This window comes from Suncus etruscus, chromosome 9 (assembly GCF_024139225.1).
Source record: "Suncus etruscus isolate mSunEtr1 chromosome 9, mSunEtr1.pri.cur, whole genome shotgun sequence".
Taxonomy (NCBI): Eukaryota; Metazoa; Chordata; class Mammalia; order Eulipotyphla; family Soricidae; genus Suncus; species Suncus etruscus.
Genome location: NC_064856.1, coordinates 101,271,968 through 101,295,015, shown reverse-complemented (window position 1 = coordinate 101,295,015; position 23,048 = coordinate 101,271,968). Strand labels below are relative to the sequence as shown.

At 47.9% G+C, this 23,048-nt stretch overlaps 3 protein-coding genes across 3 annotated transcripts in view; 2 read left to right on the top strand and 1 right to left on the bottom strand.

Annotated features, from left to right (window-relative positions):
• The window catches only part of SSRP1 (structure specific recognition protein 1), a 1,220,984-nt gene that overhangs the window by 967,542 nt on the left and 230,394 nt on the right, over positions 1-23,048 (top strand). The window lies entirely within an intron of this gene.
• Positions 1-23,048, top strand: part of TIMM10 (translocase of inner mitochondrial membrane 10) — a 322,347-nt gene that overhangs the window by 293,318 nt on the left and 5,981 nt on the right. The gene's annotated exons all lie outside the window — the stretch shown is intronic.
• Positions 1,163-10,328, bottom strand: SMTNL1 (smoothelin like 1). Its single transcript, XM_049780806.1, has 7 exons — positions 9,753-10,328; positions 9,040-9,223; positions 8,891-8,942; positions 6,018-6,176; positions 5,818-5,932; positions 5,572-5,723; positions 1,163-1,307 (listed from the first exon to the last, which is right to left on the bottom strand). The coding sequence occupies exons 1-7, from the start codon at positions 10,326-10,328 to the stop codon at positions 1,163-1,165; spliced, it is 1,383 nt and encodes a 460-aa protein (XP_049636763.1).

The window sequence follows — 23,048 nt, the reverse complement described above, 5'->3', positions numbered from 1 at the left end:
GACCATATGGGACACCGGGGGAGCGAACCGCGGTCCGTCCAAGGCAGCGCTGGCAAGGCAGGCACCTTACCTTTAGCGCCACCGCCCGGCCCCTTGGGGACCATGTTTTGCTGTGCCACAACAACACTGTCCATGCTGTAGGTGATATGGTCCTTTGGGTGTTGTTTACAGCAGCACTCAGGGTCCAAATAGATGATCAAATAGAATAGAAGAGATAGCAGGAAAATACAATTGGCATGGAGAGGTCAGTTTTTATTTTGTTTTTGTTTGTTTGTGTTTTTTTTTTTGGCCACACCCAGCAGCACTCACTCTTGGCTCTGCGCTCAGAAATCGCCCCTGGCAAGCTCGGGGGACCATATGGGATGTCGGGAATCGAATCACCATCTCCTGGGTTGCCACGTGCCAGGCAAACGCCCTACCACTGTGCTATCTTTCTGGCCCCGAAGAGCTCAGTTCTAATGAGCAGTGGAAAGGCAGAAACAAACCAGAACTTCAGCCGGAGCCAGAGTAACATCACTAAAAGAGAAACTTCTGGCTGGCATTGCTTGTAAACTATTGGGAAAATCAGATTGATTTTGTTTTGTGGTTCTTTTTAGGCCACACACTCAGCACTGTTCCAGCCATTTTAGATTTTTTTTTTTTTTTTTGGTGGTGCTCAAGGGTTACTTCTGGCTCTGCATTTAAAAATCACTTCTAGTGGTACTTGGGGATGCTGGTATCTAACCTGGGTCGGCGGAGTGCTAACCGAGTTTCCTACCTGCTGTACTATGGCTCCAGCCTCTGTTTCTTTGCTTTTCCACACTTGGAACAGGGTGTGATGCCTGCTTCGGGATCTCACCCAGTGTCTCCAAGAATTGCAACTCAAGCCCTTTTTAGAGGGTACCCTGAGGCTCAGAGAGGACAAGTCATTGTCTTAAGGTCACACAGCAGGCTAATGGTACTCCCACAGTGTGGTCCAGGCCTAGAAAAAACTCCTGCTGGTTATCAGGCAGGCCAGAGCAGTGAGTAATCCTGGCTGCCAGCATGAGAGATTCCCAGGCAGGATTGGAGAAAGCAATGAGGAGTGAGGGATGAGACAGGAATTTTTTTTATTTTTGTTTTTTTACAAAAGGACTTTTACTTGCAGTCAGGGCTGGTTCCACCCACAGGGCCAGGCAGTGTCTCATTTCTTCTTGGTCTTCACCAGCCCCTTCTGCACGAGGCTGCGGTATAGCTCCTGGATATAGGTGTAGACGCACTTGGAGTCGGGCACCGCCAGTCGTACCATGTCGTCCACTTCTAGCAGCTGGGCACAGTCGGCCAGTTTCCTGAGGGGCAGAGGTGGGACAAGAGGAGCAGAGAGCAAAGGTGTAGGATGTAGTGATGAAAGGAGGAGCCACTCCACCTTGCTGGAACCCACAGAATTGACAGATGCTCTTCCAGGCCTAATTCCAAGCCCACATGTGGAGCCGGAGCAATAGCACAGAGGTAAGGCCTTTGCCTGTGCGTGGCCAACACAGGACGGACCTGGGTTTGATCCCTGGTATCCCATATGGTCCCCCGAGCCTGTCAGAAATGACTTCTGAGCACAGAGCCAGGAGTAACCTTTAAGTGCTGTCGGGTGTGACCCAAAACCCCCAAAAAACAAAAACAAAAAAACCAAAGCCCATACGTTCTCACAGTGTAGGTGTTTGGGCCATAACTGGGGCTCAGGGTTTCTGGCATGAATGCTCCTGTGCTCTGTTTCTGGCCTCCAAAGCCTACTTTTCTTTTTCTTTTCTTTTTTGAGGCAGGACTATACAGCAATGCTCAGGTTTATTTCTGGTCTTGCTTGGTGGCCTCAGGGAACCATATGGAGTATAGGGGATCAAGCCTAGTTTGGCTGCATACAAGACAAATGCTCTACCTGCTGTACTATCTCTCCAAACTTAATCACAATTCCTTTCCTTTCTTTCTTTTTTTGGGGGGTGTCACATTTGGCGGTTGGCAGTGGTCAGGGGGTACTCCTGGCTCTGTGTTCAGAAATAACTCCTGGCAGACTCGGGGGACCATATGAGATACTAAGAATCCGTCCTGGATTCCTGGATCCGTCCTGCGTGCAAGACAAACGCCCTACTGCTTTGCTATCTCTCCGGCCCCTCATTTTCTTTCTTCATTTTGGTTTGTGCTCAGGGCTTACTTCTGGTTCTGTGTTCAGGGATCATTTTTGGCAGTGTTCTGGGAACCATATACATGACTGGGAATTGAACCCAGGCTAGCCATGTGACAAGGCATTTGTCTTACTTGGAGTACTGTGTCTCCAGACCCAAGGTCATCACACTGGGTGTCCCTGTGTAGGAGTGGAAAGCCCTGGTCTCTAGAGCTATGTTAACTCATTTTAGTGATTTGTCCTCTGGAAGGTCATGCTCCTCAGAGAGAAGTGAAAGGACAGAAATGTAGTCCTCGCCAGAGCAGAACTGACAGCAGTTCTAGCTCTTAAGGTTTTTGTTTTTTTTTTTTGTTTTTTTTGTTTTTTTGTTTTTTGGGTCACACCCAGCAGCGCTCAGGGATTACTCCTGGCTCTGCACTCAGAAATTGTCACTGGCAGGCACAGGGAACCATTTGGGATGCCGGGATTCGAACCACTGCCTGTCCTGGATCAGCTGCATGCAAGGCAAAAGCCTCACCACTGTGCTATCTCTCTGGCCCCCCTTTTTTCCTTTTGGTTTTTGTCCAGCTCTTAAGTTTTTTTTTTTTGTTTGTTTTTTTTTTTGGTTTTTGGGCCACACCCGGTGACGCTCAGGGGTTACTCCTGGCTATGCGCTCAGAAGTCGCTCCTGGCTTGGGGGACCATATGGGACGCCGGGGGATCGAACCGCGGTCCATCTCCTAGGCTAGCGCAGGTAAGGCAGGCACCTTACCTCGAGCGCCACCGCCTGGCCCCCAGCTCTTAAGTTTTGTAGCTGTAATACCTCTCTCTTAATCTAAATGTATTATTAAATGTATGCAACTACATGCACTCGTCAGGGGGTGTTTAACATGAAGCAAACCCCAAACTTCCTCACTCCCATGCCTGATTTTGCATCAAGAATCACTCTGGCAGGGCTTGAAGGAACTTATGGGGTGCTGAGGATCAAACCCAAGTCAGCTATATGCAAGGCAAGTGCCTCCCCACTATACTAACATATAACAGGTATTCACTAATATTTTGTTTGGGGAAATCTGTTAAAAACAGAACATGGGGCCAGAGTGGTAGTATAGCGGGCAGGACACTTGTACATAGCCAACCTGTTTTAGCCCTGGCATTCCATAGGATCCCCCAAGCCCACCAAGAGTAATCCCTGAGCACAGCAAGGTGTGGACTAAAACACAAAACAAACAAACAAACAAAACAAAACCAACAGGGCCTGAAAAGATAGTAAGAGGTTAAGGCACTTACCTAACTTGTACTTGTACCCTTGACCCTGGTTTGAATCCAGGTACTGAGTATAAGCCTCCAAGCATACCATGTGTGGCCCCTGAGCACAGAACCAGGCATGCCCCCAAATAAAGCACCAAGGGCTAGGGAGACAACTCAAAGGGTTGGGCAAACCTATTTTGAATGTGGAAGCAATAAGTCTCTGAGCTACCTTCTGTCCCAGAGCCAGGAAGATCTCAATACCACAGTATGTGTTCCCCCAATTCCCCCCAACCCCAAAAAAGAAAACCCAACTTGAAAAGCAAGTTGGCTGCCCAAAGCAAGGTGGTGCTAACACCCCCCAGGGACTTCCTTCAGATCCCGAGAGTTCAACTGCACCAAGCCTCACAGTTACCCTTATCGATCACTCCCTCTGTGCAGTTCCATTTCTGGGCACCTCAGAACTCTCCTTCTATGGTTGGGGAGAGTAGATACTCCACAAGTGAACCCCTTCTGAACCTGACAGTCACTGGAGGGGGTTGGGGAATGTAAAGTTCCCCAGGATGGGTAGAAATGGAGGCATCTGGGAGTGAGAGAATTAGCACTGTGGGTAGGACACTTATCTTGCACATGGCTGACCCAGGTTCAATTCCCAGAATCCCATATGGTTCTCCAGAGCCCTGCCAGGAGTGATTCCTGAATGAACGGCCAGTAATAAACCCTAAGCACTGCCAGATGTGGCCCCAAGTTAAAAAAAGAAAAGAAAAGAAAAGAAAAAATGTTCAGATATTTTTTTCTAACACAAATGCTATTTATAATTCTCTATTATTTTTTTTACCATTCTAGCTTCTGTAATCACAATTCAAATGTACAAACATGTTTTTAATCTGCCTGACCCTTGAGGAAGTAAGAAATGAGTAGGAAGGAAGCAGGAAGCTTGTGCTTTCACCCACCTGCTCTCTGCATACAAATTTTAGTTTTTCTTATTTTTGGGGGGGTCATTGGCCACCCCAATGGTTTGTTAGAGGCTATTCTTCTTTTGTTTTGTTTTTCTGTCACGCTTGGTGGTACTCAGGGGTTATTCCTGCTCTGTGCTCAGAAATCACTCCTGGCAGGCATGGGGAGCCACATGGGATGCTGGGATTCGAACTACCATTTGTCCTGGAGCTGCTGCATGCAAGGCAAACACCCTACTGCTGTGCGATCTCTCTGGCTCCAAGAGGCTATTCTTTTTTGTTTGGGGGCTACACCCAGCTGCATTTAGGGGTTACTCCTGGCTCTATGTGAGGTCCTCAAACAGGCTCGGGGGATTATATGGGATGCCGGGGATTGAACCGGCATGCAAGGTAAATGCCCTACCCACTATTGCTCCTGTCCCAGCTATTCCTCTTTTGTTTGTTTTGTTCTTGTTTGTTTTGTTTTGTTTTGCTCAGGACTTAGTTCTGGTTTTGTGCTCAGGGATCACTTCTGGTGGGGCTTGGGAAGCCATATGGGGTCCAGGGAATTGAACCTCGTCTGGTAAGGTGCAAGGCAAATGCCCTACCCATTGTACTATCAATCCAGCTCCTTACAGGGGCTATTTACTCCAATGATCTCCAGAGGTGCCGGGGAACCATACTGAAATGGTGGTGCTGAAATGGATCTGGGGCCTGTGGTATGCTATATAAGCTCCTTCCCCTTTGTACTATCGGCCCTCCAAAATGTTCTTCGAATTAAAAAATCTTTGAGCCGGGCTGGAGAGATAGGATAGTAGAAAAGGCACTGGCCAGGGGCCGAAGCGATAGCACAACAGTAGGATATTTGCCTTGCAGGTTGCTGTCCGGAGACAGAGCAAGTTAGATCCCAGGCACCCCATATGGTCCATTGAGCCTGCCAGGAGCGATTTCTGAGCGCAGAGCTAGAAATAACCCCTGAGCACCACCAGGTGCTCAAACAAGACAAAACAAAACAAAACAAAACAAAGCAAAAAGCACTTGCCTTGTTCAATCCCGGTCACCGCATATGCTCCCTACCCAAAGCCCCACCAGGAATGATCTGTGTGAGCACAGAGCCCAGAATAAACCCTGTGCATTGCCAATGTGTCCCCCAAAAGCCATTGGAACATGCAAAGATGTGCCCACTTTCCCTGCCCTGCTCCAGACCTCCTTTTGCAGGCATCCTGCAGTTTTCTTTCCTTCCCTGGCTTCCCTGGGGGGGGGGGTGTTCTGGGGGCTTACTCTGCGGTGGAGAAGGCCAGGGTGAAGTTGTGTCTGCGCTGTGCGGGGTCCAGCGCCCCAAAATCGAAGGCGTCGGGGAAGAACTTGTGGATGAGCGCGCAGAAGGCCATGCCGCTGCTCCAGCTCGAGGAGAAGTTCTGGATATCCACGTGCTGCAGGGAATCGGGTTGGATGGGAATGAAATTGGGGTCATTGCATCGCACCCTCCCACCCCCCACCCCAAACCCGAGGTCCCCCATTCCCTACCTCGTAGTTTCTGGTCATGGCCCGGCACCACTCCAGAAGCATGGTCTTGACGCTGCCCACGGCCGCCCCAGCCGCCTTGGGGTTGCGGAACAAGGCCGTGGGGCCCGAGGCGGCCCTGGAGGCCAGGGAGGGAGAGGTGAGTATCTAGGGGTTCTCTTGGACATCTCCCACCTGCACCCCTGGTCCCCCTCCAGCCCTACCCGCCGAACTTGTCCAGGATGGCTTTGCGGTTCTGTGCCCTGGCGCCGCGCGGCCGGGAGGGGGCGCTCGCCACCCTTCGCTCTGGCGCCTTCTCTTTCTTCTCCTGGGACTTAGGCGGCTCCTTGGGGCTTTGGGGCACATCGCTGGCAGGAGACTCACTGCGGGGAGTTAGGGGGTGCGGGTGATTTACTGAGCGATAGGAGAGAGGATAAGGCGTCTTTGCTTTGCAAGCTGCTCACCTCTGCACCCCAGATGGTCTCCCAGAGCATGCCAGAAGTGATCCCTAAGTGCCAAAAAGTGCCCGAGTGGCTAAAAAAAAAAAAATATATATATATATATATATATATATATATATATATATATATATATATATATATAAAATAAAATATAAAATAATAAAATAAAAACAAAATAAAACAAAGCAATAAAATAAAATAATAACATAACATAAAATAAAACCAAAACTAAATAATAAAATAAAATAGAAAATAATAAAACCCAGACGAATTAAAATATCCAGGAGCCTGTGAAAGTGCAGGGCATCTGGCACTTGGGGATCCTGGCATCCAGGAATCCACCTTGGCATCCCGGGTGGGGATGCAAACATAGGAGGACAAGGAGTGCGTTAAGGCCCTAATTTGCACTCCCAACCCCAAACCCCAGCACAGTTGGGATGAGTCTGAACTGAGTTTTGTTGTTGTTGTTGTTTGTTTGGTTTGGTTTTGGTTTTGGTTTTGGTTTTTGGGCCACAGCCAGAGGCACCCAGGGTTTACTCCTGGTTCTGTGCTCAGAAATCGCTCCTGGCAGACTCGGGGAGACCATATGGGATGCTGGATATTGAACCTAAGTCTGTCCTGGATCAGCTGTGTGTTAGGCAAACACCCTACAAACACCCTACTGTTACCACTGTGTTACCACTCAGGGGCCCCTGAACCAAGTTTAAATCCTGGCTTTGACTTTTATTTGGTGTGTGACCTTCAGACTGTCTTTTTTTTTTGTTTGTTTTTGTTTTTTTGTTAGGTACATATGTCAGTGCTCTGGGCTATGATTCTGCACCCAAGGATTTCTGGCAGGGCTCAGGGGACCACATGGGGTCAGCTGGGTGCAAGGCAAATTCACTGCCAGCTGGATTATCTCTCCCATTGGGATTATTGAACTGTTTAGATAGCTTCTCTGAGATTTAGCCAGAAAAACATAACAGGGACAGTGGTGGAGATCAGGGAGAAAGTACGTGTATGTGGCCTCAGATTCTAGCCCTGGCACAAACCAACAGACCAACCAACCAACCAACCAACCAGTCAACCAGTCAACCAGCCAACCAGTCAACCAGTCAACCAGTCAACCAACCAACCAGTCAACCAACCAACCAACCAGTCAACCAACCAACCAACCAACCAACCAACCAACCAACCAACCAACCAACCAACCAACCAACCAGTCAACCATCAACCAAAGCCCTGGCTGATCTAGTTATGGCCTTAGTGCATGACGTGGCCACTCTGAATATTCAGTTTTGCCTAAAGAGAACATCAAAGGGGTGGAGAGAAAGTACAGCAGGCAAAGCACTTGTCTTACACACGGCTCATCAGGATTCAATCCCCAGCTTAGATATGTTCTGGCTGTTTGAACCTTATGATAATTTAGTAAGGAAATTTCTGTGTCCAATATACAGCAGAGGAGAGAAAAATGACATGGTCAAGGTTTCACATCCATTGGGGACTGGAGCAAGAAATAGTACAATAGCTAGGGCCCTTGCCTAGCATGCAGCTGACCAGGGTTCAATCCCCAGCATCCCATATGGTTCCCTGAGAACTGCCAGGAGTGATCCCTGAGTGTAGAGACATGAGTAACCCTTGAGCATAGCTGCATGTGACCCCAAACCAAACCAAATAAGATTTCTCAGTCACAAAGTGATAGAGGCTATGTCCAAAGTTGGCCTTTCTGCTCCTATTTTCATGGATGATGCCACTGATTGGATGAGGATCTGGTCTCTGTGGGATGGGAGTAATCGAGTCACACTATCTCTTTGGTTTCCTGGGCTGGGGGCTGAATCTGGGAGTACTTTGAAATCAGATGTGACATGGGGGATGGGAGACTTTGTGCTTTTGTTTTTGTTGCTGTTGGTTTTTTGTTTGTTTGTTTGTTTTGGGTCACACCCTGCAGCACTCAGGGGTTACTCCTGGCTCTGCACTCAGAAATTGCTCCTGGTAGGCACGGGTAATCATATAGGATGCCATGATTTGAACCACCATCTGTTCTGGATTGGCTGTGTGCAAGGCAAATGCCTATAGTTGTGCTATCTCTCCAGCCCCTGGCTTTGGTTTCTGGGCCACATCTTTCTGGCTCTGTGCTCAGGAATTACTTCTGGCAAGTTTGGGGAATCATCTGAGATGCCAGGGATCAAACCTAAGTCAACCATGTGCAAGGCAGATGCTCTCCTTGTTGGAATACCATCTGGCCCCTACATTTTGCTTGTATTATCTATCCCACAGTGCTCAGGGGATACCCCTGGTGGTACTTGGTGGACCCTAGGTGATGCTGGGATCAAACTGAGCCTCGTTTTGTGTCAGACAAGCAGGTTCTTTATTTGTTTGGTTTTGGGTTACACCGTCTGCGTTCAGGGGTAACTCCTGGTTCTGTGCTCAGAAATCGTTCCTGGCAGGCTCAGGGGACCATATGGGATACCAGGAATCGAACCACCATCCGTCCAGGGTTGGCCATAGAAAAGGCAAATGCCCTAGGGCTGTGCTAACTCTCTAGCCGCAGACAATCATGTTAATCCCTCTGGTATCTCTGGGCCCAGGGATGTAGATTCTGAAGGGAGCAGATGGAGGGAGAGGGCGGTGTGAGGCTGAGCAGGCTTTTCTCTTACCTGGCCGAAGGACTGGTTTCTGCAGAGGCCTCAGTGTCTGGGCTCAACCCATCTGGAGAAAGACAACAGGAGGAAGGAAAGCTTGGGCTGCTTTGTGCAGGCACCTGAGGGGTGCTGGGGGGGGGGGGTGCTCCTGGGCTCTCACTCACCTGGGCTGAAGCTGTAGCCCTCTTCTGTGGGGCTCTCAGGCCAGCCCTCAGGGGAGCTAGGAATCCCTCCTGGCCCTTCTTCTGATTTCTCCTCCACACCCTGGACATGCTCTTCGTGAGGACCATCTGGCTCCTGGAACGAACCTGGGCTCGAAGGCACCTGCTCCAGGTTGGACAAGAATTTCTGAAGGATCTAGAAGTCAACCTGGTGCTATACCCCCCTTTTCTACCTTAGGCTTGACAGAGATGGGAAGAAAACTGAATTTTATCCCAGGGAATAAAGAGAGAATTGAACTGGAGAGAGACCATTGTGGGAAGGGCACTTGCTTTGCACATGTCCAACCCAGGTTCAATCCCTGACATCCCATAGGGTCCCCCAGGAATGAACCCATTAGCATAGAGCCAGCATAAACATCAAGCAACACTGAATGTGGGCCCCAAAGAACAAAATAAATAATAATAAATAAATAAATATATAAGAGGTCGGAGAGGTAGGTCAGCAGGTAGGGCACTTGCCTTTCTCATTTGGATCCTTAGCACCCCATAGGGTCCTGAACATCGCCTGGAATGAACCTTGAACATTTCTGGGTGTGGCCCCAAAGCAAAAATAAATAAATAAATAAAAAGAAGAAGAGGACTTATTTCTGGGAGTGGCTGTCCAAGAGTCCCTGAAGATTATGAGCGTCTCAGCATCCTCTCCCTATCTCACTCACCAGCTTCTTGGAGTCCTCCTCTGACTGTGCTGTGTCTCCCAGAGTGGCTGCCTGGGCTTTCTCCTGCATTCCAGCTTTGGGCTCGGGCTCCTCTGGGGTTGACTCGGGCTCAGCCTTCGCCTCTTCATTCCTGCCGGCTTCCTCCTCAGCTTTTTTCTCAGGCTCCTTCTCATTGTGGGCCGTGGGTGCCTCTTTCCCCTCAGCCTGCCGGGCTTCATGGTTGGCCTCTTCTCTGCTGTCTCCAGGAGCCTCTATGGCTATGCTCTCCTCCTTGGCGTCATTTTCCTCAGGAGGTCCAGCCTCCACTGTGGCTTCTCCTGCATCCAACCCATTTCCTTCCGCCTGTAATGCAGCCCTGGGGTCCTTCTCTTCTAGGGTTCTTTCCTGTGAGCCTGTCCCATCCAGAGAATCCTCTTTGCTGGGTCCCCCTGCTGAGTCTTTGGCCTCTTGTTGGACGGAGGGTCCATCTCCCTGAGTCCCCGGGGCTTCTGTGCTGGAGGAGACAGTGGTGCCATCCTCAGAAGGCTCTTTTTCTTTCTGCTCCATCTCTGGAAAGAGATCAAGCAGGTCAGTCATGTCTCCAGTCTGCAGGTGGAGAAAGTCCCTTCCTCAGAGAATGCTGGCCCTAGTCTAGAGGCCTGTGGTCCAGCCCAGTATTGGGACAGGGAATCTAAGCCCCCACTTTCCCTGTAAGGGTAGGGACTGGAGTCATAGCACAGCTATAGGATGTTTGCCTTGCATATGACTAACCCAAATTCAATTCTTAACATCCATATGGTCTTCTGAGCACTGCCAGGAGTAACTCCTGAGCATAGAGCCAGGAGTAAGCCCTGAGCACTGCTAGGTGTAGCTTCAAAATGAAAAACAAACACAAAAATACTCCAGCATACTCTCATACTCTCAAACCTGGCCCCCCTGGGGTGTCTGGGCCATACTAACTCCAGGCTGGGAGCTGTTCACTGACAGTTGTCTGTGGCCTGGCTTTGGTGTTAAGCAAGCCTGGGTCCCAGCTGTGTCTCCCATTACCTGTCTTTCTGCTTCCTGGAATCAGTTGAGGTCTGAAAACATTCTGTACCATATTCTCAGGGAGATCACATTCACATAACTTATTGCTGTATTTTCTTTTTGTTTGTTTGTTTTGGGGTCACACCCAGCAGCGCTCAGGGGTTACTCCTGGCTCTGAGCTCAGAAATCGCTCCTGGCAGGCTCAGGGGACCATATGGGATGCCAGGAATTGAACCAGGGTCTGTTCAGTGTTGGCAGTGAGCTGTGCTATCTCTCTTGCCTCTATTGCTGTATTTTCTCATAATAGTTTTTTGTTTGTTTGTTTGGGGGCCTCACCTGGCAGTGCTCAAGGGTTACTTCTGGCTCTGCACCCAGAAACCACTCCTGGCAGGCTCTGGGCACCATATTGTGATGCTGAAGATCAAACCTGGATTGGTCATGTGCAAAGAAACATACTGGGTTGGTATTAGGTACTCATTTGGGTTGATAGTAGGTACTCCAAATGAGACTTTGTTCTTTGTGAATTGGGGGGGGGGAGCATTATAACATCCTTGCAGTTATTAAGTCACCTATTAATGAAGTCAGTGAGGAAGTTCTGGTTTGATCTTAGCATCAAAGATTCTATGGAGTGATGACCATTGCTCCCTTGTAAACAGAGATACACTAGCCTCAAGCTCAGTGCCCGAGCAGGTAAGATAGAACCAGGGGAATAACACTGTTTTCCATTGCATTAGTTAATTAATTATTATGATTGTTGTTTTGTTTTAGTTTTGGACTACACGAGACTGTGCTCAGGCCTTACTCCTGTCTCTGCACTCAGGGGTCACTCCTGGTGGTGCTTAGGGAACCATATGGGATCCTGGGGATCCAACTTAGACGAGCAGACATTCCTGACATTGCCTAAAAATTTTCTCCATCCGAGTCTAGACTCGGCTTTCCACACAGTGTCTTGGGAGAGCTCCCAAGATATTAATAGGGGCTGGGAGCAGGGGGTTGTCATCTCTGGCAGCAGCTGTTCTAGAAATAGCTGCTCTTTACCACTTTAGCTGCACTTCAACACATCACATACAAGGCAAACTCCCTATCCACTATGGCTTCTATTATTATTATTGTCTGTTTTGGGGCCACACCTGGATATGCTCAGTGCTTACTCCTGACTCTGTGCTCAGGGACATGTGGGTTGCTGGGATTGAACCAGGGTCAGGCATATAGAAGGCAAGCATCTTACCCACTGCACTATCTCTCTGGTTCAATCACATTTATTTATTTTTTTTCACTTATGTCCTATTACAGGCACTTGGTAGCTTAATTTTTTGTATGCCTTAGTGATGTAGTTTTTTTTTGGGGGGGGGGCCACACCTGTTGACGCTCAGAGGTTACTCCTGGCTATGCACTCAGAAATCACTCCTGGCTTAGGGGACCATGTGGGACGCCAGGGGATCGAACCATGGTCCGTCCTAGGCTAGTGCTTGCAAGGCAGACACCTTACCTCTAGTGCCACTGCGCTGGCCTGTAGTTTTTTTTTTTTTTAATCTAGGCATTGATGGGGCTGGAGAGATAGTTCAGTGGTTAAGGTGCTTGCCTTGCATGCAGCCAACCCTGAGAACTGCCAGGAGTGATTCCTGAGGGGCTGGAGAGATAGCACAACAGCGGGGCATTTGCCTTGCATACAGCCAACCCAGGAGGGACCTGGATCAATTCCTGGCATCCCATATGGTTCCCCCAGCCTGCCAGGGGCGATTTCCTAGTGCAGAGCCAGGAGTGACCTCTGAGCACCACTGGGTGTGGTCCAAAAACCAATTAATCAATCAATAAAATAAATAAAGTTTTTTTTTTTTTAAAAGAAGTGATTCCTGTGTGCAGAGCCAGGAGTAAACCCTAAGCATTGCTGGGTGTGGCCCAAAACACACAGACACACGCACACACACAAATCTATGCTTTAAACTAAAAAATAATTTAATGGACATTCAGGAAAGCAATGCACAGGTGGTACTGAGGTAGTAAAGTCCCAGAGCTGGTACAAAAAAGACTGGAAATTTGAGAACCTCTGGACCTGCTGGTCACTGAGCTTCTATCAGGTCCACCAGTCTCTGGTTCTTGGGGAAGGTGGGCCTGCCATAGAAGCACTTCCTCTGGTGCCCAATAGAAACTACACATGCTAAGTGTGCCAGGAAACCTGACCCTCTGGGATGGAGGGAGAGAACTGCCTTCACTGGGGTTTCCTATTCCAGCACTGTCTGTACCCAAAGACTGCTGGGTGGGGTCCAGCTCCTCCAGCCCTCTGTCCGTTTGGGGGCTTTGTTTACATAGACAACCCCATAAGCTTGAGGGCATGACTCAGGCTGTCTGATTAGCAGGCACTCCTGACATTGTCTAAAAATACTTCCTGCCCTCCTGGTGTCTGGCTCTGGACACCGGGGTGGACAGGATAGAAGAGAGAGACAGAATGACAGCACAAGAGCCACTGGCACCTTGACCTGAGTCCTGGAGTTTCCTACTCTTACCTTTGTGATGATCGATCTGACACTGGCAGGTCCCCCTTCACCCCAGAGCCCTGAGAATGTACCCCCAGTGCCCTGGAAGGAGCCCAGAGGTGGGCACCCCTCTGCAGGGAGCTGGACGGGGGATTTCAGGGGCTGCTCTTAAGCCCTACCTGACTCACTCAGGCTGGAACTCGTCCCTTGGCCTCTTTGGGCCTTCATTCCACCATCAGGATTGGTCTAGAACTCTAGATTCAGTTTTCCACACAATGTCTGTGGCAAAGGGAGGGCTCCCAAGATATTAATAGGGGCTGGGAGCAGGCGTTCGCTGTCTCTGATGGTGGCTGGTCCAGAAATAACTGCTCTTTACTACTTCAGCTGAACTTCAACACATCAGATACCCCTTAAAGAAACCCTGTAACTGCTCAAAGTGGCTGAACTCATGACCCCGAATCTACACAACCCCAACTTCCCTTTCTCTTTCTTTCTTTCTTTCTTTCTTTCTTTCTTTCTTTCTTTCTTTCTCTTTCTTTCTTTCTTTCTTTCTTTCTTTCTTCTTTCTTTCTTTCTTTCTTTCTTTCTTTCTTTTCTTCTCTTTCTTTCTTTTCTTTCTTTCTTTCCTTTCTTTCTTTCTTTCTTTCTTTCTTTCTTTCTTTCTTTCCTTTCTTTCTTTCTTTCTTTCTTTCTTTCTTTCCTTTCTTTCTTTCTTTCTTTCTCTCCTTTCTTTCTCTCTCCTTTCTTCCTCCTTCCTTCCTTCCTTCCTTCCTTCCTTCCTTCCTTCCCTTCCTTCCTTCCTTCCTTCCTTCCCTTCCTTCCTTCCTTCCTTCCTTCCTGCCTTCCTTCCTTTCCTTCCTTCCTTCCTACCCTTCCTTCCTTCCTTCCTTCCTTCCTTCCTTCCTTCCTTCCTTCCTTCCTTCCAAGCATCTACTGTCCTCTCAAGCAGCCATTCTGTGTTCAGCAGTAGGAAGTGTAGCCGGTGGCTGAAGGGTCAGCAAGGCCCCTTCCTTGCTTGGAAACAGAGATATTCTAGTGTTGATTCATAGCATCCTCCCAACTCCTGCTGTGAGGCCTGCTGGGACTAGGCTCACTCCTGGCAATGTCGGTGGTGGGACCACAGATAGTGCTGAGAATCGAACCAGGGTTGGCTATATGCCAGGCAATTGCCTTACCCCCTGTACCATCTCTTTGGCTCTGGAAACACTACCTGCCTCTCCTGGGCTTTAAACTCTGGAGATGACAAGAGGTCTTATCCCCGAGGAATGGTAAAAGTCTATGGGAGTTAGTCTAGGAAGTGGCTGAAATGCATTCAGTCTGCAGAGAACAGCACTCAGTGTGTATCTGCAGGGAGGGACTCCCCCAGGCTGGACATTCACTTGGTAAATCAAGACCAAGAGCTGCAAAGAGCGATGAGATCTGAGAGAAATCTCCTATAGGCCTCAACGCGATAGTTCTCAACCAAGCTAGAAACCCCTTCTCCTTTGTCTACACACCACATACTTATAGAGTGAGGGTGGGAAGGGCAGGTGGACAAAGACACACACATGCACACTTGTGCACATACAAACACAAACACATGCACACAACTTTTAGCCATACTGTGTGTTCATCTTCTCATCTTTCTACCCTCCAGCCTGCTCACACACGGATCAGGAGGGAGAAACCCAGAATGCCAAGATCCAGGCTAGCCCCTCCTGCTGGAGCAGTAACAGTTCTATGGCCAGGGCACAACTCATTCCGCAATGCTTGGCCCTCCCTCTCTCTGTCCTCGGTGCAACCCTTTGGACTCAGCTTGACTGGCCCCCATTTACAGTTCATGCATTGGAGACTCAGGCTGGGTTGAAATTATCAGCTGGGGCTGGAGTAATAGCACAGCAGTAAGGCATTTGCCTTGTACGCGACCAATATAGGACAGACCCTGATTCGAACCCCTGCATTCCATATGGTCCCCAGAGCCTGCCAGGAGTGACTTCTGAGTGCAGAGCCAGGAGTAACCCCTGAGCACCACTGGTGTGACCCAAAAACTAAAAAACAAAAAGAAGCAATCAGTTACTTAAATGGCTAAAGCAAACCTGGAACCCAGACCTCCTGGGAAGTTAATGCAGAGTCTAGGCCCATGAGGTCCCCCCTGGTCAGTTCTTCAGGCCCACCAAAGCCCTGCCAGGGCTGAGAGTGACCTCACAGATAGCTTGAGGACTTTAACCTTTATTCTAGATCTTTTTTTTTTTTTTTTTTTTTGGTTTTTGGGCCACACCCGACGGTGCTCAGGGGTTACTCCTGGCTGTCTGCTCAGAAATAGCTCCTGGCAGGCACGGGGGACCATATGGGACACCGGGATTCGAACCAACCACCTTTGGTCCAAGATTGGCTGTTTGCAAGGCAAACGCCGCTGTGCTATCTCTCCGGGCCCTATTCTAGATCTTCTGTGAAAGTTTCTCCACCTTCTCTTCACTTATTTATTTTCATTATGGGGTGGGATCTTTCTTGCAGATCTGTGGGGGTGGGGGTCCACCTGACTCTATGTGATGGTACTCAGGGACCATTGAGTCTGATGGATGAAAAAGTGGTAATGGGGGCCAGAGAGATATCATGGAGGAGGTAGGGCATTTTCCTTGCATGCAGAAGGATAGTGGGTCAAATATGGGCATCTTATATGATCCCCTGAGCTTGCCAGGAGCAATTTCTGAGCGTAGAGCCAGGAGTGGCCCCTGAGCGCTGCCGAGTGTGACCCCAGAACAAAACAAAACAAACCAACAAACAATAAAAGTGGGAATGGTCACTTGAAAAAGAATGCCTGCACAACTGTGCTGTCGTCTCTCTGCTCCTGTATGTCCCTTTCTCTCTCCCTACTCCTTCTTTCCCCAGGAAGCAGCTCCAGGGCCACAGCAGCTCATCCCACAGCTCTCATTCAATCTTCCTGTTTCTCTTGGCTGACCAGGAGGACAGAAAGCCAGGAAGTCCCGTTTCAAGCTTCAGCTGGTCTGGTGACACTCTCAGTGGTTCTGCTGACAAACCCCACCACCAGCTGCCACCCAGTCTCCTCGGCAGGGCCTGAGGCACCTGCCAGCCTTGCTCCCTCGGAGAAACCACACTCACTTCCTTTTGGAGTGGCCTTCTAGGCCACAGGGATAGGTGATATTCCCATGGCCCTTTCTACTCCTGGCAGGCCCCTTCACAGTTGGTTACCTGTGGGATCCCCTGTAGAGGGTTAGATTCTGCATCCCTGGGTTTGGCTGAGTCTCTGCCTTCTGGCACCTCAAGAAAACTGCCAGAGTAGTTTTGAAAATTAGGAAGGAGACTGGGGGGCCAGAGTGATAGTACAGTTGGAAGGGAACTTGCCTTGCATGTGGCTGACCCTGACATCCCATATGGTCCCCCTGAGCTCCGCCAGGAGTGATTCCTGAGTGTAGGGCCAGGAATAACCCCTGAGCATTGACACATATGACCCCCCAAATAAAAAAAGAGAGACTGGAATTGGGGCTCACTGGGAGAAACAGGAAGTGGGTTGGCAGAGCTGAGGGGGCACTCAGAACAGGGGATCAGTGTTTCACCTACCTGCAGGGGCCCCTGCCTGGGGGCTGGGCTCTGTCTCCTTCCTTCAGCTGAGCTGCCTTCCTCCCTGCCTGCCTTTAAGCCATAGCTTTTCCCCCCTGCACCCCCCCTTGTCTTCCTCCCTCCCTCCCTTCCACCCTCCCCTACCCCTAAAGAGCATTGTTTACTGCCTGGTTGGTACAACACCCCTCTGTTCTGAAGGCTCAGGTTTCCCTGAGCCTCTGACAGGTGGCATCCTTCAATCAGAGTGTCCCTCCCTTTCTGACCTGGCCCACACTGTCCTCCTGTGCTCATCCCTCTTCTCCATGGACTCGTCTGGCCCTGTGGCCTGAAAGCCACCTATATGGCCGCCATCATGCTCTGGCCACCTGCACCCATCCAGAGTCTGGGTTAACCTCCATGCTGCACTCTCCAGGGCTAGGGCACCAAGTTTCTTTCAACTATCCCTGTTTCTTTTCTCCAGACTAAAGCAGCTGCTGAGAGGAGGAAGAAGGGATGAGCAGGACAGCTGTCACCACAAAGCAGGTTCTGGGGGCTCATATTGGACAGGTCAGTGGTGGGGGAAGGCAAAGAGGAGAAATGAAGAGACCCAGTTTTAGGGTCCCTGACCTCAGAAGGTGTGGAAACTATAGAACTAGTTATTTATTGGTTTGGGATTTTCATTTGGGGGCCACACCCAGCAGTGCTCAGGGCTGACTACTGATTTTGTGTTCAGGGATCATTCTTGGTGGGGTTATGGGGACCATATGAGGTGTAAGGGAGAGAACCTTGGATGCTTACAAGGCAAACACCCTCCCCCTGTGCTATATCTGCAGCCCCTGAGTATTTTTGGGGGGACACCTGATTACGCTCAGGGGTTACTCCTGGCTATGCATTCAGAAGTCGCTCCTGGATTATTGGACCATATGGGATGCTGGGGGAATTGAACTGTTGTCCGTCCTAGGCTAGCGTGTGCAAGGCAGATGCCTTACCACTTGTGCCACCGCTCCAGCCCCCTATTATTTTGAGTTGGGTGACTGCCACGTTGGGTAGGTGCCCAATGAATGCACCTATTGAACTTTGCCTAGAAAAATCATGAAGAAACTTGACCTCCTTGGTGTGTCCTGTGGTCTGAGAAAAGCTCTAGTGTTGGAGAATGTATGTGCAAAGGAGATAGCTCAACCTTCTTCTTGGGAGTTTGCCATTTCCCCACTTCCCTCCTCTTCAATACCCCCTGGACTCCTGTCTTGTTCTCAAGCGAATGGATTCTAGTACCAGGGCTTCAGCTCAGCATACAGTGCTTTGCTTCTTCTCTTTTAAGTCTCCTTCCTTTGCTCTGAGCCCAAGTTCTATTTCCTCAGCAAGGCCTTCTACCACCTCCAATCCATCCCTGCAGCCTTTCTATGGTGTTTGGATTATATATTTTTATTTTGGGCAACACTAGGCAACATTCAGGGCTTAGTCTCAGCACTTAGGAATCACTCCTAGTAGTGCTAGGGATCGCATGGAATGCCAGGAATCAAACCTAGGTTGTCTGTGTTCAAGGCAAGTACTCTACTCGCTATACTATTGCTCTGGTTTCTGATCTGCCTCTGTCCCTGAACTACCAATTGCATACTCAGGGCTGTGCAGTCATGGCACTGTAAATTTGCCTGGCTAGGTTTTAGATGGTCAATAAACATAGCTTGGGGATGGAGTGATCGTACCACTATTGCATGCAGTTGACCTGGGTTTGAGCCCCAGCATCCCATATGATCCCCAAAGCCCATCAGGAGTAGTTTTTGAGTGCAGAGCTAGCAGTAACTCTTGAGTACTGATAGGTGTGACCCCAAAATCAATGACCCCACCAATAAACTAACCAAATTTAGCTTGAATAAATTAATTAATAGAAACAGAAAATAGGAACTTAGGGGCATACAGCTGCTCTGAAAGTCAGGTTTGGTTTCAGTGATTGAACAGACCAATAATGACCATTTATACTCCTTCTAATTCCCTTCAAGCACCCGAAGTTTATCTGCAAAAGGTTGTGAGTTTACTGGTTAGCGTGTGTGTGTGTGTGTGTGTGTGTGTGTGTGTGTGTGTGTGTGCGAGTGTGCGCGCACACACATGTGGGAGGGCAGGAATTAAATCCAGGGACCCTTGATCGAACAACAACAGGCCTTGCAATTCTTAAAAAACAGTTTCTGAACCCTGCCAGGATAGATGTCTGAATAAGTCCTGAGCCAGCTGTGACCCCCAAATTAAAAAACATGGGGGGCTCCAGAGCAATAGCTTAGTGGGTAGGGAGTTTACCTTGCATGTGGCTCACCCAAGTTTGGATGTGAAGGAGTATTTTGGGGGACAGAGTTGTGGAGGAAGATCTGACTAAGAAGAGACTACTGGACACAGAGCACTGAGAGTGAGGCCTGCAACCCTCTAGGATGGTCCTCAAACTACTGCCCGCGGGCCACATATTGTATTTATTCCCATTTTGTTTCTTCACTTCTAAATAAGATATATGCAGTGTGCATAGAAATGTGTTCATAATTTTTGTTTTTACTATAATCTGGCCCTCCAACAGTCTGAAGGAGAGTGAACTGGCCCCCTGTTTAAAAAGTTTGAGGACCCCTGCGTCTAGGGGCAAAAGTCTTTCTGGCATAAGAAAGGTGGGAATGAATTTGGTGCATTCGATGCAAGAAAAAGGCCAGCATGGCTGGGGCAGGGTGAGGGAGTCGAAGAATAGGAGGAGAAAAAGGGCAGAGTGGCAGCGAGTGGATGATGCCAAGAGGAAACTGTCAAACATTTGCTCGGTGGCTGGCAGCCCTTGTAGTATTTCAGGTTATGATGTGATAGGATCTAACTTTAGTTTCTGACCAGTCTTTTGGCAGCTATTTTGAGAACAGACAGAAGAGGCAGCATCAGACATCCCAAAGGGGAAGCTAATCAGGGCAAGGGCTCAGACCAGAGTGTCCACAGAGGAGTCCAGAGACCAGGGGAGGGATGATAATGGACACCCAAGTCATCTCAGGACCACAGCCATCTCATTCATTTTCTCTCCTCGTCTGCTGCTGATCTCGAGAGGCTGGGAGGATCTACCTTATCTGCCTTCGCAAAGTTTATGAGGGGTCCAGACAACCCTGGATTGTTTCCTCTGGGGCTGAAGTCCCATTCAAGTGGATAATGATCTGTGGGAGACTGGAGTGGTAGTCCAGTGGGTAAGGCACTTGCTTTGCATGTGGCCGACCTGGGTTCAATCCTTGGCATCCTAGATGATTCTCTGAACCCTCAGGATGTAATCTCTGAGCTCAGAGCAAGGAATCAGACCTAAGCAGATCTGGATGTGGCCCCCAAAATAAATAAATAAATAAATAAATAAATAAATAAATAAATAAATAAATAAATAAATAAAATATTGACCTGTGGGAGCAGATGTCTAAACCCCATTCTAGGAGGTTGGAAAGGGGAAATAGGCAGGGCTGAGATGGGCCAATGCTTTAGCCTCACACTAATAGAGATCACAGTTTTGGATGACAGATCTGAATTCTGAGAGCTCTTGGAAGTTTAAAGCTAAATAAACATTTTTCTTACAAGAATAACTGTATTTATTCATTTTAAAAAGAAGAAATTTTATAGAGACTATTGGAGACTCTTTCTTGTAGGTTCTCAAGCCCCCAGTTGTACAGGTGCAGAAAGGAAAAGACTCGGTATTTTATAACATCTCCACTCCTAAGAACAATGATTTCCACATGTTGCAGGGAGGGGGAAAAGGGAGAGTTGCTGGTTCAATGGTATAAAGTTTCAGTTTACAATACTGGACTGTTCCCTCATATGGTTGTTAAGAAGATAGATCTTGGGCTGGAACAACATTATAGCTGGTAGAGTGCTTGCCTTGCATGTGACCGATCTGGGTTCAAACCCTAGCAATTTATATAATCCTCCAAGCCCCACTAGGAGTAATTTCTGAGTTCAGAGGCAGGAATAATCCCTGAGCATTGTTGGGTGTTGCCCTCCTCCCAATATAAAGAAGATAGATCTCTTGGGGCCAGAGAGATAGTGATACAGTAGACAGGACATTTGGCTTGTATGCAGCCAAGCTGAGTTTGCTCCTAGGCATCACATTATGGTCCCTGGAACACTCCCAGAAGTGATCCTTGATGTTAAAGCCAGGAGTAAACCCAGAGCACTACTGGGTACTGACCAAAACAAATAACAACAACAAAAAAGGGGAGGTTAAAATCTATCTCAGCTGGAGAGATAGTACAGTGGGTAGTGTTTGCTTTGCATGCGTTCAATACCTGGTACCACGGATGGTTAGCCCAAACCCTGCCAGAAGTGATTCCTGACACAGAGTCAGTGTTAAACCTTAAGCACTCATTGCAGTGTGGCCCAAAAACCAAACAAGGAAAATAAAACCGCTATTACCTTGTGTGCTAGCTACAGTAGACAGAGCATGTTTTTAGAAGATGTAAGAAATTAAATATGTGCGTTATATGACATTAAGAAATGTTTATAATTTTCCAGATCTGAAAATGACACTGTGAGAAGAGAAACAGAGATAAAAATAGACAAAGAAAACAGAATTTTGGTGCCAGAGAGATAGTACAGTGCATTTGCTTTGCATGAATTCTGCACCACATAAGGTTTCTTGAGCCTGTCAGGTCTGATCCCTGAGCACAATCAGGAGTCAACCCTAAGCACTGCCCACTGTGGCCTTAAAAACAAAACAAAACAAAAAAAAGGAGGGGCTTGAGAGATAGGATGGTGGTAGAGAGTTTGCCTTGCATGCATAAGGATGGTGGTTCGATTCCCGGCATCCCATATGGTCCCTTGAGCCTGCCAGGAGCGATTTCTAAATGTAGAGCCAGGAATAATCCCTGAGCGCTGTGGGGTGTGACCCTTCAAAAAAGGATTAAATGTTTTTTTTTTTTTGTTTGTTTTTGCTTGTTTTTGGACCACACCCAGTGGCACTCAGGGATTACTCCTGGCTATCTGCTCAGAAATAGCTCCTGGCAGGCACGGGGGACCATATGGGACACCGGGATTCGAACCAACCACCTTAGGTCCTGGGTTGGCTGCTTGCAAGGCAAACACCGCTGTGCTATCTCTCAGGTCCCAAAAAGGACTAAATTTTAATAATTATTAAACCCTGTTGATGTGTATATAGAACTATGTTGTCTCTACTTTTGGGGTATGTTTTAAATTTTTCCTAATAAAGTCTTATTGTAAAATATAAACAAATGAGAATGATGGTTCCTTTCCTTGAGCATTTCAAGAACGAGGTCCTTGAATTGGTATCTCTTTTGTAATGATTCAAAGAAACTTTTATTTCTTTTGAAATATAGGTTTATAGAAAATTGCACAACTAATACAGAGAAGGCCTGTATACTTTTCACCAAGCTCCCATTAAAGGTTAAATCTTACCTAATTAGCTGCAATATCAAAGCCAGGAAATGGACTTTGGTACAATTTATGTATAGTTCTATGATATCCGATATATGTCGATTTGGATAACAGCCTCTATAATCAGGATATTGCACAACCAGGATTCTATGACCACAAACATCTCTCTTTTGCTGCACTTTATCTGCATGTCTCTAGAGAGATGGCTCAGTGGGAAAGCACATACTGTATATGTGGAGTAACTGGTTAAGTCCTGGGCACCATACACACACATATACACACATGAAGTGTAATCACACAATCCCTCACTTTAACTCTGGGTTATTATTTAACTCTGGTTATTCTTTTTACTTCTATAGTCATTTTATTTTATTATATATTTATGGCCACACCCACTGGTGCTCAGACCTTATTCCTTATCTGTATTTAGGGATCATTTCTGGTAAACTTTGGGGACTGTATGGGGTGCTTGAGATCAAACCCAGGTCAGTCATGTGCAAGGCAAGCACCCTACCCACTGTACTATTGCTCTAGCAATAGTGTTAGAGATATTATTAAGAGGAAACGTATAGATAGGAAGCACTTCCTTCTTTCCTTCTTTCATTTTCTCCTTCTTTCCTTCCTCCTTTTGATTATATTTTCAAGATCAAAACTAGATCAAATCTACAAAAACATCATTTATAATAATATTCATAGACACATTATCCATAGGAGCTCCAAGTGGAAAACAATCCAAAACTCAAAGGAGAAAGGATAAGTGAATTCTGACGTATTCATACAAACAGTAAAGACACAATAAAAAAAAAAAAAAAGAGGAGCTAGGACTGGAGAAATAGTATATGAGGTAAGGAACTTGCTTTGCATGTAGCTGTCATGACCCTGACTAAAATCCTCGGCACTGTGT